The sequence below is a fragment of the Eulemur rufifrons genome, chromosome 26 (genome assembly GCF_041146395.1).
Source record: "Eulemur rufifrons isolate Redbay chromosome 26, OSU_ERuf_1, whole genome shotgun sequence".
NCBI lineage: Eukaryota > Metazoa > Chordata > Mammalia > Primates > Lemuridae > Eulemur > Eulemur rufifrons.
This window is the reverse complement of record NC_091008.1, coordinates 7,074,036-7,093,018: the sequence shown is the minus strand read 5'-3', so window position 1 is coordinate 7,093,018 and position 18,983 is coordinate 7,074,036. Positions and strand designations below refer to the sequence as shown.

Below are 18,983 nucleotides of genomic sequence, written 5' to 3'. Positions count from 1 at the left end.
TTTGCCCTGTACGAATCCTAACATCAATGACTAGGGTAAGTGCAGAGAATTCAGAAGGGGAGCCCATTTGGATCTCGATTTACCACCAAACTGCACCAAATAAAAACACTGGAGTCTTTCTAGAAACGATTTTCCGAGAAGCAGTTCATTGGTGGTGATCACCACGGTCCTCGAAAGCAAAGTTATTTGTTTCCTTCCTTCTGCTACAAGTGCTGTATGTATGTTACATACGCATATCTGGAACTTTTAAGTTGTGTGATTTTCATCATCAGACTGGGAGCCTGAAATAATGCAACTGAGGATTTAAAATTCCTTGGGTGTTAGAAGAAAAACAATGTTTATAATTTGTCCATACTTTTATAACAAAAATCCTTAAAAATAGGCCAGGTGCGGTGGCTCACGCCTGTAATCCTAGCACTCTGGGAGGCTGAGGTGGGAGGATCGCTCAAGGTCAGGAGTTCGAGACCAGCCTGAGCAAGAGCGAGACCCCGTCTCTACTAAAAAATAGAAAGAAATGAGCTGGAAAGCTAAAAATATATATAGAAAAATTAGCCGGGCATCATGGCACATGCCTGTAGTCCCAGCTACTTGGGAGGCTGAGGCAGGAGGATCGCTCGAGCCCAGGAGTTGGAGGTTGCTGTGAGCTGGGCTGACACCAAGGCACTCTAGCCCAGGCAACAGAGTGAGACTGGGTCTCAAAAAAAAAAAAAAAAAAAAAAAAAAAATCCTTAAAAATATCAATAACTTTAACTCAGTAATTATGCTTCTGAATTTCATTGTAAAGAAATAATCATGAGTGTGAACAAGGCTTTAGCTAGGAGAGCTATTTATAACAGTGAAAATGGCAATCTATCTAGATTTCAAAGATTTAGTGCCTGGTTAAGTAGACTACAGTATTTCCCCATAATGTTGATTTCAAAACGGTGCAATTGAGGAAAATTAATGACATGAAAAAATATTCATCTTGTTTAGTTAAAAAAAAAATTTAAACTCTATTTGAAGCATTTAATTTTTTGTATTGACGCATACACACACACACACATACACACACACAGAAACAATCCAGAAGGACACACCCAAAAGTATCATCAGTGGTTATTGCTGTGTGGTAAAATTATAAGTGATTGTATTTTTCTTTCTTTTACCGACCCACCCTTAATTTTCTGCAATGAACATGAACCACTTTTATGATGATTGTTTAATTTATTATTTATTTATTTTATTTTTTTTTTTTTTGAGACAGAGTCTCACTCTGTTGCCCAGGCTAGAGTGAGTGCCGTGGCATCAGCCCAGCTCACAGCAACCTCAAACTCCTGAGCTCAAGGGATCCTCCTGTCTCAGCCTCCCGAGTAGTTGGGACTACAGGCATGCACCACCATGCCCGGCTAATTTTTTCTATATATATTTTTAGCTGTCCATATAATTTCTTTCTATTTTTAGTAGAGATGGGGTCTCGCTCTTGCTCAGGCTGGTCTCGAACTCCTGAGCTCAAACGATCCGCCCACCTCGGCCTCCCAGAGTGCTAGGATTACAGGCGTGAGCCACCGCGCCCGGCCTAATTTATTATTTAAAAAAAGAGTTTGCTCCTAGACTTCTTTCCAGTGTTCACTTTTCAAGGTGTTGGCGGTTGGAGGTCTGCAGTACTCCTGGGAATGTCTGGCTCTTCCTCCCCGTGCCGGGTTAGGCTGACCCCGGTGCTCCTTAAACAGAAAAACATAGTTGGGCACTTCCCTGGGGTAAACTGAGGGAGGGGCTCGGCCTCGGTCAGCAAATCTGCCGGATATCCTAATGTCTGAACTAAGCACAACAGTTTCTCCGTGCAGACAAAATTGAGTAGAATACTATAAAATATCCACTTAATATGATATATATTTTGTATATTAACCCCTATTGGAGGTACAGTTTGCAGACATAGCCTCGCATTCCCTAGGTTGCCTCCTCACTTTGATGATTGCTTTCTTTGCTCTGCGGGAGCTTTTTACTTTGATGTAATCCCAACCGTCCGTTTTTGCTTTTGTTGCCTGTGCTGTTGAGATCGTATCCAAAAAACCATAGCCCAGGTCAATGTCAGGGAGCTTTCACTCCGGGTTTTCTTATCGTAACTTCACAGTTTCAGGTCTCACGTTTAAATCTTTCCTTCATTTTGAGTTGATTTTTGTGTACGGTGTGAGGCGAGGGTCTAATTTCATTCTCCTGCATGCAAACAGTCAGTTTTCCCAGCACCATTTATTGAAGAGACTGTCCTTTCCCATTGTGTTGTCTTGACGTCTTTGTCAAACATCAATCAACCATAAATGTATGAATTTATTTGGGGGCTGTCTATTCTGTTCCGTTGGTGTATGTGTTTGTTGTTATGCCAGTCCCGTGTTGTTTTGATTACTATAGCTTTGAAGTAGATTTTGAAATCACGGAAATCTATAGAACACTGATGAAATCATTTGAAGACGACACAGATAAATGGAAAGGTATGCTGTGTTCATGGATGGGAAGAATTAATATTGTTAAAATGTCCATAATCCATAGACTCAACGCAAACTCTATAAAAGTTCCCATGACATCTTTCACAGAAATAATAATTAAAAATTTTAAAATTTGTGTGAACCACAAAAGACCCCAAATAGCCCAAGCAATCTGGAGGCAAAAGAATAAAGCTTGGAGGCATCACACTACCTGATTTCAAAATCTAGTAATTATTTGAATGTAATGGGAACTTGCCATTTAAGTATATCCCGTGGAGAGTATTTTTGCAGAGCGACAAATTAAATTGTCGATGGAAACATTGACTTTTAGGTTTTGTGTTTTGTAAGTTTGAATCATTATGTGTTGACTTGGCTTAGAATAATGTGTACTCAGACCGTCCTTTTTCAAAAAATGAATTTTAATCCATTTAAAATACAATTTAACTTAAGCTTTTAGAACCCTGCCTGTTTTTAGTAAATGATTAATAAATATAGAGAGATGCTTCCTTGAATTTATATCAGTAATCGTAAAATCATCCGTCAGTTTTAAAAGCCTATTTAGACCAGGCACTTATTTGTTCCCTGGCACAGCAATGACTGAACATGAATTCATTTTACGGTTCACACAATCCCACGGGCCCACCGTGATACGGGCGATGGAAACCAGGCCAGTTGATGTTTTAATCCTTTCTGTCCTTCAGCAAGAAATGGAATTAAAACCTCTGTTTTTGTTACTTAGCATTTGTTGCACCGAGCTAAGATGAGAGATAAAATGCAGAGTTGGATTCTTGCTTAATGGATTTATAATCTAAATTAGACAGACATGCAGGATACCGACCTTGGGGAAATAAATTGTAGAAGTGACAACTTAGTGAAAACATTAAGAAAAAAACCAAAAAATCAAAGCAGAGATAGCAAAGTACTGTATGATTAGTATTTTCTGGGTATGGACTAAGGCATAGAACTAAAAGGTCAAGTTGTGATGCCAGCTTCACCCTGAACTTCTTGCATAACTTTGAGCTTGGCATCTCTCTTCACTCTGCATCATTTTCCCTGTCTTCAAAACGGCCTCTACTTTACAGAGAAGTTGGAGTAATAGACAAAATAATAACAATGAAATACTTCAAGTCACTCAAAACAAAGTTTCCACAACAAAACGAAATAATAATGGGAATACGCTGTAAGAATTACATCTGATCATTTATCTTACACAGTAAATAAACCAGGGCATGAAATTTTATATGCTAGAAAACATCATTTCAAAAATCATTTGAAGAAATATACAACTGGCACATTTAAAAATAAATCAATTTATAAAAATTTGATTCCTACAAAACTTTTGGAAAACATCTTTTACCATGCAATGTTATACTTCTGTGGATTTAATTGATACCCACTGTTATTTATTCTGGAGAATAAATTAGGCATTACATCAGTAGTACTCAGAAATATGTCACTCTTGAGCCATTGATAATGATAAATGGTCAGGAAATGATAATTTTGTAAGTTGGTTAGTTAATAATTTATCATTAAATAATAATTAAAAAGAGCCATATCGCTGTTATATGCTTTTTAGATATTTTGTATAATATTAAATATATTTTATAGTATAGCAATTGGAAGTCCTGAACGTCCCTAGATTTCAGGCAAAACAGCCACGTGAGCCTCTCCTATTAAAGTGAACACTTAATGGGAGACACTGGATTAAAGACCCTAAGAGCCAATAGTGTTTGCAATGTAATAATTAGTATGGAGATAAAGACAATTTTAGAATACATAAAAAATTGTCTATCTCACAGTCTTTGAGGCTAAAAAAATAAAAAATTAAAAAAATTTAAAAAGTTGTCTACTTCTCTATTGAAGTCATCCACCGCATACAGTCATACAGATTTAATTCCAAAGGAAGCCGGGAGTTATCTTGAGAACAGGACTGATGATAGCAAAGTGCGGAGTCTCCCAAGATGGTTGGAAGAAATGTGTGCAGCAAAACACATCGCATGAGAAATCACTGACAGTCACCACATCCTAAAATGGTGCAACATGAAGTTACGCCTCCAAACTCCATGGCAGAAGATGCTTAGCAAAATAACCGTGTCCAATATGGGGGACAACAGATGAGCCAAGGTCAAGAAAGAATGAGATAAAATGGTGCCTAGCACACGCCTACGGAAACTGATTCTGACAGCGTGAGAAAGAAGCTGCAGTTGTTGGCCTTTATCTCCAGAACTCCTCCAGCTCTGCCCCTTATCATATACCCCTTGTTCCTAATTTTGCTTAATTTTTTGGTCCTTCATCTTCAACTGGACTCCTTCTCTCTCTCTTGCCCCTAATTTTGATGATCGGGTTTTAATCCAGCAACTCTGCTTTTCCCTTGTGAAGCCTGATTATTGATGAGTTACTCATCCACCCATGAGCTCATGCACACTAAGTCATGGGTACAAGGAACCCACTCCTGTGGCCGGTTGTCACCCGGTGGAGTCCGCACAATGTGGTCGTGCCCCGACCAGACGCTATTTGATTATGGAAGATCTCACTTAAACCCATGGTAAAAAATTGTAAATAAGACCCAGCAAAATCAGAGCACAAATCTCACTGTAGTCATCTGAGGATATCTGTCATCATCCATCTACTAATCACCCGCTACCCAGACAGAGTCTAGCTTCTATTATAATTCTTGGGACATAGTAGGTGCTCAGGAAATATTTGATGAAAGGATGGATGAATGAATAAATAAATCATTATAAGTTCCATCTACAAGATCTGACAGTGATTACACTGGTTGTCGAGAGTGTGCATGAAATTCCAAAATATGATGAATTCTTAATTCGTAGACTATGTCTGATGAAGATTTCCATTTATATTTATTTCAAGAAAAAAAAAAAACATGAAGCAATCCAGCACTTATACTTGTCATCACTTTTTTGAACATCTGGGGATTTAAAAACAGTTTTGAAAATAGTGACTTGCCTAGGGGAAGGTCTGATTTCTGCTGTACAAGCAGTAAAATATTCAAATTCTTACGCACTGGTAATACCTCCATAGAGGGCAGTTAATAGAAACACTAGTTAGGCCCAAATCTTCTTCTCATTCTGGTTCTTGTAGGAATATGTCGATGTACATTCAGCTCAAAACATTCCAAATAAAGGAAAAGACAGAGGTAACAGAGGCACCATCCCGGTTTCCTAGATGAAACAGTGCGCTCTAGGAATCCTGGGTGAGAGTGTTTGCAAAAACAGCAGACGGAGGCAGCGTGGGTTGGCATGCAAAACACTTACTGTCTAGCAGGAGAAAACATCCACGGTGCCTTTCTCTCCGCCCACTGGTGCTCAGTGTTTGTGTTTCTGCAGATTGACAGGCTGGACGTGGACAGCTTGTTTAGCAACATCGAATCCGTGCACCAGATCTCGGCCGAGCTGCTGTCGTTGTTGGAAGAGGCCACAACGGACGTGGAACCGGCCATGCAAGTAATCGGTATGTTTGTTCTCCTTTGGAGTTCTGCAACCCAACAGGAGATAATATTCTAATCACCTCCCTCCGTTCTGGTTTTACGTTTCTGACTCATCGTGCTTCCCAGGAGATACATAAACGCTAAACCCATCTTCAGGCTCGTTGTTAATTACACAAACTCTACATTGATTTCCAAATGGGTTTATATCCATTTGCTGAAGTCTCTCCATGGCACAAAACAGGCCATTTGCTTTTTAATTCCCAATCTTTAAATCTCCTCGCCTTCCAGATGTTCTTTAATTTTTTTTTACTTGATTCTTAAAGAATGAATTATTTAAATATTTTAATAGCTTTGCTGATTTTAGTTACAGTTTTTTAGATTTTTTTTTTTTTTTTTTTTTTTGAGACAGAGTCTCTGTTGCCTGGGCTAGAGTGAGTGCCGTGGCGTCAGCCTAGCTCACAGCAACCTCAAACTCCTGGGCTTAAGCGATCCTCCTGCCTCAGCCTCCCGAGTAGCTGGGACTACAGGCATGTGCCACCATGCCCAGCTAATTTTTTCTATATATATATTTTAGTTGGCCAGATAATTTCTTTCTATTTTTAGTAGAGACAAGGGTCTTGCTCTTGCTCAGGCTGGTCTCGAACTCCTGACCTCGAGCGATCCACCCGCCTCGCCCTCCCAGAGTGCTAGGATTACAGGCATGAGCCACCGAGCCCAGCCAGTGTTTTAGATCTTATGCCTCTGAATCAATTCATTTTTAGATTGTAAATTTTTTTACGAGTTGTTTGTAATGACATGAAAAACTCATACAACTACTTTTTCCATGCTTTCCCCTTTTTTTCTGTATTATTTACCATCCAAATATGTTTTTACTCTCCATCATAGTTATACGTATTTTCTTACTCTAGTGAGATTTTCAAAAATAAAAACAGAGAACGTAATTTGAAAAGTATTGAGCAAAATTTGTATTCTCTCCGTTTCTTGGAGGTTTCCAAGGCAGCACTGTGCTATGAGCTTCTTGAAGGCAGTTTGGGCATCTAAGGTATCATGCAAATAGTGTCACGTAAGCTGAGAATTCTTTTAAAAAATTATCATTTTTCTATTGAAAACATGATATACAATATGTGCTCATTACAAAAATAGTAAAGCAATTCAGAAGCACACAGAGTGACCGTGAAAATCCTTGTCCCCATACCCCACCCAGGCCACCGTCTTCCCCACCGGTACCCACCATCGTCAGCTGGATATTGGTCCTTTCTTTGAGATACACACACATAGGTACAAACAAACACCTTATATCTTTACTGATTATGTTCTTATTGTTTGCCTTTTATTTGTCAGAGTTGTAAAAATGACATGAAATTGGTCTCGTTTGGACAGCTAAAAAATTAGCCGGGCATGGTGGCGCATGCCTGTAGTCCCACCTACTAGGGAGGCTGAGGCAGGAGGATCGCTTGAGCCCAGGAGTTGGAGGTTGCTGTGAGCTAGGCTGACGCCACGGCACTCACTCTAGCCCGGGCAACAGAGAGAGACTCTGTCTCAAAAAAAAAAAAAAAAAAAAGTTTAATGAGCAAGGTTGATCTTACAGAAGAGTGAAAGAAATAACTTGGCTATTTGTAGTGTGTTTACAGAATAAAAGGTCAGCCTACTCAAAAATATGTTTCCCCCAGACAGGTTTAAATAGAATCATTCCTTCTGCTTCAATGTCCCCAAGAAATTGTAGAAATATTTTCTAACACAAGGACCCATGACCATTTTGGTCTGGATTCGTTCGTTGGCTGTTCATTTGTTAATCCAATCAATGAATAGTTTAGTTACGAAGTAGCAGCATGTTCAAAGGCCCAGCTGCTGTATGGCGTTGCCGGGCATCAAAAGACGGGCGAGATCATCTCTGTCCTTCAAACACTTGCAGTCAAACAGCTCCCTGAATTGAAGGTATGTGCGTAACACCCCATCCGAGAACTCTCCACACGACTGCAGAACCTCAGAGGACAAAGAGAGCATTCCTAGATGAGAAATCAAAGACGAAATCTTCAAGAAAACGTCACCTGGGCTTCAAGGTATAGGTAAGATTTCAGCAAGGTGGGTCCGGGTTGGGGAGAAGATTCCAGTTGGAAGTAACAGCACGAAGAGCAAATGCCAAGACGCCAGGTGTGTTTGGGAAACGCCGCGTGATCCAGCCGGATGGAGGGTGGACGTGAGGGAGAAGCAAGAAATGAACCTGGAGGCACAGAAGAGGGACAGGCTGCACTTGGAATTGAACTTGGAACTTCCTGTGCAGGTCACAAGAAGCCATTGAAAGGTGTTTTTTTTGGCAAGAGTGTGATGAGTCTGGAGAAAGAACAATGCGGGGGGTATGAAGAGAATGGACAGAAGAAGAAACTGAGTCCTAGACCAGTAAATGTGCTGTTATAAATAACACAGCGATGTGGTGACAGGCGTCTAGGCCAAGGTAGATCCAATGAGAGTAGAAAATAAAAGTTCATTTCAAGAGCAACGCAGAAGAAAGCGTAAACAAGATTTAGTGGTTGGTTCACGTGCTGAAGGGAGAGACAATTCCAGCTTTCAGGGGACCACGGATCCCGGTTTGTCTAGAACATACTGGTTTTAGCCGACTATTCAAGCATTTCGTCCAGTTTAGCATTTGTCCTGGATTTTTCCTTTTTAAAGGAGTATCATTATCCTTAGATGCATCACAAGAGGTTTTACAAAGACCTTTACATTGTACTTCAACTTCTGACACGGTCTGATTTAATAGGGTGTGAGAGACCTGTGTTCTCGCTGTAACACGTGGTGAACGCTGAATATAATTAGAATTTTAATATCTTCTATTTATCAGAATTTTCTCTGAGCTGATTAAGGGCCTCTTTGCCTACAGAAAGAGTATTTTTTGATTTAAAATATTATGGTTTACAAATTTGAGCAGTAAGATAAATAAGGCTAGTATTGAATTATAACCCACAGAATAAAATAGATATCCACAAGTCCAGACAGATAGAAATAAACTGGGAGAAGGGACAGCTCTTCCTTATAGCAGATTCAACAAATAAACACAGAGAAAAGTAGAAAATCACCATTCGGCAAACGCCACATTCGTAACTGTTGCAGACGAAATCTACCGATTGATGCTAGGTGCCGTGGGTGAAAGAGGAGAAATCTACCTGTCATAGTCTCAAAGTTTCTCCGTAAGTGATTATTAACCTCAAAGGGAAAGAGAGTAACTTCACAGGGAGAAACCCAGCAGAGACCACCTCAACCAAGTGATCAATGTCAACAAACCCAGGGAATAACACACACTCATGTCGTGAACTTCATACGCTGGGAGGGACATTGTATCTCTGGTATTCTTGCTCCAAAAGCGTGCAATCATGATCAATCATAAGAAAATGTCAGACATCATTAGACAAACTCAAATAGGAACACTTGACAAAGCAACTGATTAATACTCTTTTAAAGTATCGAGATCATAAAGGATAAGGGGAAGGAACTGTTACAGATGTGGGGAAACTGAGGCAGAGTAAGAAACACAAGTGAGAGGCTGGATAGATCCCAGAACAGTGAAAGAGCATTAGTGTTGAAATCCACATACAGTGTTTCCTTTAGTTAACAGCATTGCATCAATGTGAATTTTCTTTTTCTAACAATTGCATTATGGTTCTATTAGATTTTAGCATTGAGGAAGCTGGGTGAGGAATATTTGACAACTATCTGCATTTTTTTTTTTTTTTGCAACTTCAAGTCTAAAATTAGTTCAACTTAAAAATTTTAACGGCCGGGCGCGGTGGCTCACGCCTGTAATCCTAGCACTCTGGGAGGCCGAGGTGGGCAGATCGTTTGAGCTCAGAAGTTCGAGACCAGCCTGAGCAAGAGCGAGACCCCATCTCTACTAAAAATAGAAAGAAATTATATGGACAGCTAAAAATATATATAGAAAAAAAATTAGCCGGGCATGGTGGTGCATGCCTGTAGTCCCAGCTACTCGGGAGGCTGAGACAGGAGGATCGCTTGAGCTCAGGAGTTTGAGGTTGCTGTGAGCTAGGCTAACGCCACGGCACTCACTCTAGCCTGGGCAACAGAGTCAGACTCTGTCTCAAAAAAAAAAAAAAAATTTTAAAAATGTGGTTTACAGAGAAGATTCAATGGAAGTCTCAGGGACGTCAGAAAGGTCCTCCTCCTTAGCCAGCCTCCAACCCACCCACCAAGGCAATGCAAGCATTCAAATAAACCCCCTTCCAGCGAGCCCTGCCCAGCTGGCAACCCACACAACGGTTAGAAAACAGATGTTGTTTTAGGCATTTAAGTTCTGGGGTGATTTTTGTGCTGTAATACTAGCTAATTAAAACAGATCACAGGGAGAGATTAATATATTTCAACTCAGATGACGAAGAAAAGCTTGATTTAGCATGTGGCTTTTGAGCTTGGACTGGAAGGATTGAGAAGGGTGGAGACTGGCTGCCAAAGGCTTTCTAAATGAGAAATGAGGTGAAGACCTCAAGGCAAGAGAGGATAGGAGATTCTTATACAGGGAAGTGGCCGTTCACTTTGGCTGGAGCGAGGGCCACGGCGGCCTCAGTGATCTGTACGCGGTAGGTACAGCAGCCCAGAGCTCACTGCTAATTCCTGTCACTTAACTTTCACCAAAGCACGTACGTTGCGTAAGATGAACTGATTGTTGGTGGGTAGTAATGCAGCTGGTGTTGTTTGTAGTCACACAATCATGTCACTGCAAAATGAAAAGCACGGTGTCCCATTTCTCTGTCCTCAGATGGCACGAATAAGGGTTTCTGATTCACAGCTCTAGTGCCACAGGGGAACTTTTCCTGACACCTAGATAAACCAGGAGGAGACTTTTACTCAGTAGTAACCTCGGGGCTTGGACGAGGTTCAAGTTTAAACACAGAGACATTCGCTTGCAGATCTGAGAGCTCTGAGGGAATTGTCCGGACTATCTATCGTGCCAAGAGAGAGAGTAGGTTTTAAAATCTTGACTTAAGCAGAGTGTCTACATAGCAAATGGATTTTCAATCTTTAGAGCCGGGAGTATTGAGATGTGGCTCTTGTTTCTACTTGGATGATTTTGTATAATTTAAGAACATGCAGGTTTTAATATCAGGTTACTTGAGTTACATCCTGGCTCATCCTATTGCTCGATGTGTGATTTTCGGCAAGTTATAAAATCTCACTGACTTTCCGTTTCTCATCTGGAAATTGGAGGTAGTAACACCTACCCCACAGGGTTTTCATGAAGATTAGATAAAAATCACCTATAAAGGATAGCCCAGTGCCTATCTTTAATAAATATTTGATACATCATGTGATAAATTGTGATTATCCTGAGAATATTAAACATATCCACCTATTTACAAAGCTTGATTTATGAATAAAATGTGAATTTTTTCCAGAGGTCCTGATCACATTTTCAAATAAGTCAGATTTGCTAGATGTGTGTGGTCTCTAGATGCTCCCAGTATCTGTGCACCTTGACGATTCACGTATCTAATTTATGCGGCACATTTTCTTCTACGAAGTGATTTCATGTATCGAGTGTCATTTCTGTGTTTGGCAGAGTGCAGCGCTGGCCCTCAGTGTAGACGCCCTGCAACGGCTCTGCCTCCTGCTACTCCCCCTGCAGAGTGAGCAGCCTAGTCCCTTGTTAGCTCTGGACTTGCTCTGACTCACTAACTAAAACGCAGTGGAAATGACACTGGGCCAGCAACCATGCCACAGCCTTAAGAAGGCCCGACAATGTCTACCATTGCCATTTGGGGAGTCTGCCATTTAAGAAGTCCGGCTACCTTGTTGGAAATACCATGTAGAGAGGCCATGTGGAGAGAGAGCCGATCTCAGATGACACAGAGTGAGAAGGTGGCTCAGCTAGTCCAGCATCCCAACTTAGGCCAAACTTCCAGCTGCCCCTGACAAGGCCGTAGATTCACGAATGAGCCCAGTTAAGCCCCTGGATGACAGAAGCTCCCCCCCCCCCCCCCGGACATCAGGTGAAACGGAAGAACCGCACAGCTGAGCCCAGTCAACCCACGAAATCGGGAGGCAAAATCCAGTGGTTATTATTTTAAGCCATTAAGCTTTGAGTGGTTTGTTACATAGCAATAAACAACCGACATAACTGTGTCCTCTTATATGTGTTTGCACATTGTAATGTTTCAAAGTATGAAGAAGAAAAAGAAAGACGGAGTCAGGACCATGTTTGAGTCTATTCAACTTGCTTACCTGATGCACATTGTGCCACGAACCAAACCGAGAGAAGCTTTTGATAAAGGAATTCTGATTTCTCGCATGCTTTTTCCTCAGACTAAGGATGAGTTTATCCCAGGAGAGAAAGATAGTTTCTCTGTTTTCTGAATCATGGTCCAGCTCCCCTCACTGGGCCACTTCCCCACCCCTCCCTCTCTCCTGAACCTGCCCCTCCGAAAATGCCCTTACCCCATCCCCAGGGACCTCAGAATTATCACACCCAATGGACACATTTCTCTGAACCTATCTTACTCTAGTGCTTCAGAAAAATTTTTACCAAAACATTACTGATACCGAAAGAGAAATAGCATGAGCCCTTGAATATCATTGATTTTTACCCTGGTTTACTTACTTATGGGGGACATTTGTCTGGGAGTGGGGTCAAAATAATACTATCCACAGGCCACATGGCTTGGTGTGGCACACTTGGGCGTGGACATGAAGGTCTGGAAGAGGCATGTCGAGAAGAGGAGCCTGGCTACATTTACGTCGGTAAAGGGAGGAATTTGCAACACAGAAATAATAATACCAGGACATAAAATGAGTATTTTGAGGAATTGCTTTCAAGAAGATAACTAAGGAGATTTAAAAAGGTGCATATTTTCTTTCTCCTTTGCATGGCAATTGCTTTTCATGGAAGCCAGTGAAGAAATTCTTGGGTTGTGGAATTTTTTAATGAAAGAAAACAGTGGTTGTATTTATTTTATGGGACCCTGGTGCCTTTGTGACAGACAGCCACAAGTGGAATTGCCTTCACTGGTCTGGGTCTGTCCCTTCTCCGCTCCTAATCACCCCCTTCCACCTGCAGACATCAGAGCGGTTGTCCTTCACCACTACAGAGACGCAGGCGAGCTATGTTACCGTGGAAACAGAATCGGTTTTTGCTGCAAGACACATCGCTTCATCTGCACTACTATGAAGCAGAATTCATCGGGAGCGCTGGGAGGGGAATCAAATATTCTGCCTGCCCGTGTTATATTTGGCCTGTGGGTGCATAAATGACTCTCAATTAGACCACTTAAGTATCATTTAAATTTAATAATAATTATTAGACACCCAACAGAATTTTACTTGGAAAAGAATTAAAAAAAACAAAACTGATTCTGTTGTAAGGGGAGAGCTATAAATCCTTCACGCTGGACCACTTCTGTTAAAGAAAATACAAGGAAATTTGCAATTAATGGTTTTATTGTGTGTGAAGTAAGTGTCTTAGTTCTTCTGCGTGTTTTGACTTTCTGAGTTGATCCTAGCGTGGATTTGGGAGGTGGTCTCTTACTTCTTTCTTTTTCTGGTCTCTTGGCTCCTTTGTAAGGAACATACATATTTACGGCCTCGTCTTGCACTGAGCTGTGTGAGCTCAGATCCACTGTTCTTTTTTTTTTTTTTTTTTGTTGAGACAGAGTCTCACTTTGTTGCCCAGGCTAGAGTGAGTGCCGTGGCGTCAGCTTAGCTCACAGCAACCTCAAACTCCTGAGCTCAAGCGATCCTACTGCCTCAGCCTCCCGAGTAGCTGGGACTACAGGCATGCACCACCATGCCCGGCTAATTTTTTCTATATAGATTTTTAGGTGTCCATATAATGTCTTTCTATTTTTAGTAGAGACGGGGTCTCGCTCAGGCTGGTCTCGAACTCCTGACCTTGAGCAATCCACCCGCCTCGGCCTCCCAGAGTGCTAGGATTACAGGCGTGAGCCACCATGCCCGGCCAGATCCACTGTTCTTGACTCAATGCTGAGTCCTCCCGGGCCGCGGCCATCCCCTCCTCTGGGCATCCCCCCCTCCCCCAGCCAAAGCTCTGCTGCTGTTCACTGCCCAGTTCTGCTCCTGGGAGTCACCTTCACCTGTGCCCAACCCCAAATCCAGCTGCTGTCCTAGTTGTTTTCCCTTCCTGTTCACCACTCTTTCTCCTACTGTGTGTGTCGCTAACCATCTTGAAGAGCAAATCTAGAAGACCTACACCAGTAGAAGGATCAACTCTGTAAAACCCAGAAACAAAACAAGACTCTCTCCTCCCTTTAGCTCCAAAGAGGATCACACCTTGAGTTTCTTTAGTGGCCCCCAAAAGCACTATTGAGACAGATAAGCCAACAAAAACCTTAACACACGCACGCATTACGTACATTCCCTCGGAATCTAAAATACAATCACAGGAAAATTCCATCCAGTGAAAATGAAAAGAAAGTCTTTTAATGGCTGGAAATAAGTTAGAAAAGAATGTGACACTTTAAAAGTACCAGTGTTTTAATTCTAGGGATAGTAAAGAGGACTTAAGAGACAAGTGACAATTATTGAGCGACTAGTCAGTGGCGGGCATTTTTTACATCCATAATCCCATTTAATTCTCAAATTAATCTCAATAGCTATCATAGCTGCAATGATTTCCATTTTACAAACAGAATTTTAAAAAAAGAAGTCACTCTCACAGCGACCACACAAACCCTAAGTGAGTTCTGATCCTGGTTCAGTGTTCTTTCCTACTGCGTGCCCTCGTACGGTGTCCAGCAGAGCCCTGAAGTGGGTGAGGCACTAAGACCCAGTGGGAAAAAGGAGAAGACTATGGGCCTCTAATCTCGGCTTTGTCACCTCCAGATGGGCCTTTGGGAAAATCATTTATTTGTCTCAAACTCAGATTTGTTCACCCTTAATTAATATGGATAAATAACCTCTTATCTCTTCATGCACATAGGGAGCTAAGCAGTTTTTTTTTTTTTTTTGACAGAGTCTCACTCTGTTGCCCAGGCTAGAGTGTCGTGGCGTCAGCCTCGCTCACAGCAACCTCAAACTCCTGGGCTCAAGCGATCCTCTTGCCTCAGCCTCCCGAGTAGCTGGGACTACAGGCATGTGCCACCATGCCCGGCTAATTTTTTCTGTATATATTTTTAGTTGTCCAGATCATTTCTTTCTATTTTTTTAAGTAGAGATGGGGTCTCGCTCTTGCTCAGGCTGGTCTCGAACTTCTGACCTCCAGCAATCCTCCTGCCTCAGCCTCCCAGAGTGCTAGGATTACAGGCATGAGCCACCTCGCCCGGCCACTAAGCAGTTAATATGTGCAAAACATGTTGAAAACACCAAGGACACTTCCCTTTCTGTAGGAAGAATTACTCACTTCTGTTACTATCGTAGGTCCGGATTTATAGGTCCACGTCGCTGTCAATCAATTCAGCCAGCCCGATTCCTTCAGCCCCCAAATCATTATCAACCTAAACTTTGCAGTGTCTTTCTTCTGTGTCTCCCAGTCATCTAATATGTGCTGGGCTGGGTAGCGGATGCTCAGACTCATTGCTAAGGGATGGAGTGATTAATTAAATCACACTATTGTCTAATATCTGCTTGAACCACCCATGATAGATCCGATTTTATCGTGCTATTAAAAAGGACATTAAATGCCTAGACACAGCCCAAGTGGCTTTACGAAGACACAGGCCAACTCTCAACTGCTGCTCTTAACCACACTTCTGCACCAGCCTGGTGTGCAAAGTCACCTTTGACAAAACCAGCTTCCTTCTGCTATTTCTGTTACACTCTGCAGTCTTTGTTTTATGAAAAGGAAAGAAAGAACGAAAAAGGGAAAGAGCAAAGAAGGAAGGGAGGCAGAGAAGGAAAAGGAAAGAAAGAAAAGGAAAGGGAAAAAAATATCCCTAACGTTTCTCACGACCTACCCAACTCTTTGACACTAGTTAACGTTGCTGAACAATAAACACGTGATGTGCCAGTTGGGTCTGACTTGGTGTCATTTTGCCTTTGTTTTGCATTTATCAGGGGACGTGTTCTTGCAGATTAAAGGACCCCTGGAAGACGTCTATAAAATCTACTGCTACCACCACGACGAGGCGCACAGTGTCCTCGAGTCCTACGAAAAGGAGGAGGAGCTGAGGCAACATCTGAGCCAGCGTCTCCAGTGCCTAAAGTAAGGCCTTTCCCCGCGACGGTCCCCCCCCCACCCGCTCCCAGCCGCCCGGCAGGGAGCATTTTAAACGGACGTAGATGAAAGTTCTCACGTAAATCCTGTGTTTTACGAGGCCTGCTGGGAGCGCTGCTTTGCATTCCCTTTATGAAAAGCTGACACGCCACAAGCCCTCATTGACTTTTTTTCTTTTTTTTTTTTTCCCCCTGCAAGGATGACTAAAAATAACGTGGGGGAAGATTCAGGGCTTTGCAGAGATTGAAAAATGCAATAGCAAAAAATGAACTGTGGAAGAAAAGCCCCTTCTCTAAGCTGTCGTCACTTGCCTGCTCTCCCACAGAGTCACAGAAATGTGGGGGACAGCACGTGGCCCCGTGACCCTGGGGCACGTGGTTTGGTGAAGTTGGAGGAATGTCCTGTGACTCTCTGGATGGGCTTCCTCCGCCCCCAAACTCACTGTGGGGAGATTGGCGAAGACAGGTCAGGCCTTGGTCAAGTTAGTTTCGGGACAATGGGTCACGCCTCTGTCCTCATCTCTACAGCGTCCGGTGGGACGGCTACATGGTGGTGAATACTATTCACCATAAAAATCTGAATAATATAAGGAAGTATGTATAAGATAAAAGCCCCTTGCTCTCCCACCATCTAATAACCAGTTTGCATTTTCTTCTGATCTTATTTATATGCATACACGTGGGCATGAGCTCAGACTGGTTCTTTTAAACGAAATCGATGTCTTACTATATACACCGTGTCCTGTCACATAAAGCTTAAAGCCAGAATCACCACCTGACTCCACACCTTCCCCAGTGGTTGTCTTGTAGTCTTTCACTTGTAAGGATGACCCACTGTTGCCAGGCATGGTGGCTCTCACCTGTGATGCCAGCACTCTGGGAGGCTGGGGCGGGAGGATCGCTTGAGGCCAGGAGTTGGAGACCAGTCTGGGCAACATTGCGAGACCCCCTCTCTTAAAAAAAAGAAAGAAAGAAAGAAAGGAAAGGATTATCCACTCTTGAATAAGATTGATTAGGCCAGCAATGAATCAACCAGGGAGAGCCGTGGTATAGAAATCAACGCACACCAGTCCGACGCCTTAGCACACCTTTCTGCATGCTCGACTCGGGGGCAGGGGCAGAAATGGAAATTCTAACGCCTTACGAGAGGTTTGTAGCTGCGGTAAAGTGAGACCAGGAGACTACATGAGGCTGCGCTGGAGGAAGTCTTTCTGGGCCAGAACTAGAAAGTTTAAATCGGTTTAAACTGAGCTCAATGATTTTTTTTTAAAAATAGATAAATAAAATTTCAACTCTACTGCCCTCTGCTGGTGATTAAACGACTGCAGTTTTTTTAACCTGGAAAAGAATCTATTGAAGTCAATAAAGCAAGCATTTATGTAGTGCTTGGGCTGTGGCGAGCGTAGTTCTGGGTGCTGAGAAAACAAAAGTATGTAAGACTCAGAGGCTGCCCACAGGGAGCTCTATGTGATCAGATAACTCTTAAATATGATATGTAACGAGCAGGTAGCTCTAGTTAATTACGTCCCGCTATTTCGTTGAGTTCAGTGTTAGTACTTCCGTTCAGAGAAACATTAAAGTTTGAAGTTGTATTCATCTTAACAAATTCATATCAATGTGCGAGTACTTTTTTCCTCGGGGAAAAATAGTAGTGTTATCCTGGGTGTGAAGGAACACCCTTCTCATTTTAAACAAGTGGCAAGATCTGATCTAATAAATGTCTGTCTTGGGCCATGTTCCTTCTTCAGGCTCTAGAAATAAAAGAGAGAAATCTTGTAGCAAATGAACAGTTAGCACCGTGGACCAGCTCCCAGTGCCAGCCCTGGGGATGGAGGTCCATTACTCATTAAGCTTTTGCCTCCTTCAAGAAAGAAACAGACCCTGCCAGAATATTCCACTAGGCAGTATAGCTCAATATCACACCTGAAAAAGCAGCTAAAAGCAGAGGTAATTTTGAAACCTCACAAAGTCCTAATTGTGAAAAATTACTTTCAGACTCAATGGCCTATTTGATCTTTTTTTTTTTTTTTTTTGGAAAGCTTCAAGTTCTTGCCCTGATGATGTCCCGAATTTCAGAACCATTCTGATGTTAGGTAATAATTTCAGGCACCAGAAGGTGTCAAAGTTCAGAAAAACACAAAAATCCAAAACAACATAGTTCTGCCACATTGGCAGAGCTATTTCTTATGGGAAAGAAAATCAAAATCAAATAGCTTAAGTTAGAGCTATTTTTCCCAAAAGTTGCCTTTCTATAAAAATAAAGTTAATGATGAATCGCACAGGTCTGCCTGAAGGCTGAGAGCACCAGAATTATTGACATTACTATAATACTGACCTCAACCAAGCTAAGCTTTAAATTCTGAGAAACAGGTTTGCAAACAGGTTTATAGGCGAGAGAGAGCCTGGAACACCCTGAGGGCTTGGTTTCTCGCGCCAAGTAATCAGTCGAAGCTATTACTGTCCTCTGCCTTTTCCTCGTGGCTAAATAACAGAGCCCAAGAGTGCGGTGGCCAATTCCTAATGAATATTAGGTGTGGCCTCCACAATGCACCGCGCAAGGGGACATTGGAACGATCTGGTTTGAAGCAATATCCACAAGAAAGATGGCTTCATGCCTCAGAAGCTAAAGTGGATTTCAAAGCGACTTAGTTGCATGTTAACCCAAATTAAAACATGTTTATTGAGGGCCTGATAAATATTTATAGAGTGCTAGATAATGCTGAAAATATTTTTTAAAATACATAGGCCTAGTTCTTGCCTCCCAGGAACACGAACACAAAACCACGTGGCAAGTCCAATGACAATACAAGGATTAATGTGGATGACACCGAAAGCCGTCACCGTGGAGACAGCTCAAGAGTAATTTGCAAAAGAGCGGTAGAGACACTGCCTGGTTCCGTCACAGA

At 42.1% G+C, this 18,983-nt stretch overlaps 2 protein-coding genes across 2 annotated transcripts in view; both read left to right on the top strand.

Moving 5' to 3' along the window:
* Positions 1-16,070, top strand: part of LOC138375473 (rho guanine nucleotide exchange factor 38-like) — a 39,484-nt gene extending 23,414 nt beyond the window's left edge. The window contains exons 3-4 of the mRNA XM_069459065.1: positions 5,807-5,930; positions 15,919-16,070. Of these exons, the coding sequence (XP_069315166.1) occupies positions 5,807-5,930; positions 15,919-16,070 (276 nt within the window). The remainder of the gene's footprint in view (positions 1-5,806; positions 5,931-15,918) is intronic.
* Positions 16,071-17,173: 1,103 nt separating this feature from the next.
* ARHGEF38 (Rho guanine nucleotide exchange factor 38) overlaps positions 17,174-18,983 on the top strand; it is a 42,291-nt gene continuing 40,481 nt past the window's right edge. Inside the window, 2 exon segments of the mRNA XM_069459053.1 lie at positions 17,174-17,244; positions 17,946-18,122. Coding sequence (XP_069315154.1) covers positions 17,174-17,244; positions 17,946-18,122 — 248 coding nt within the window.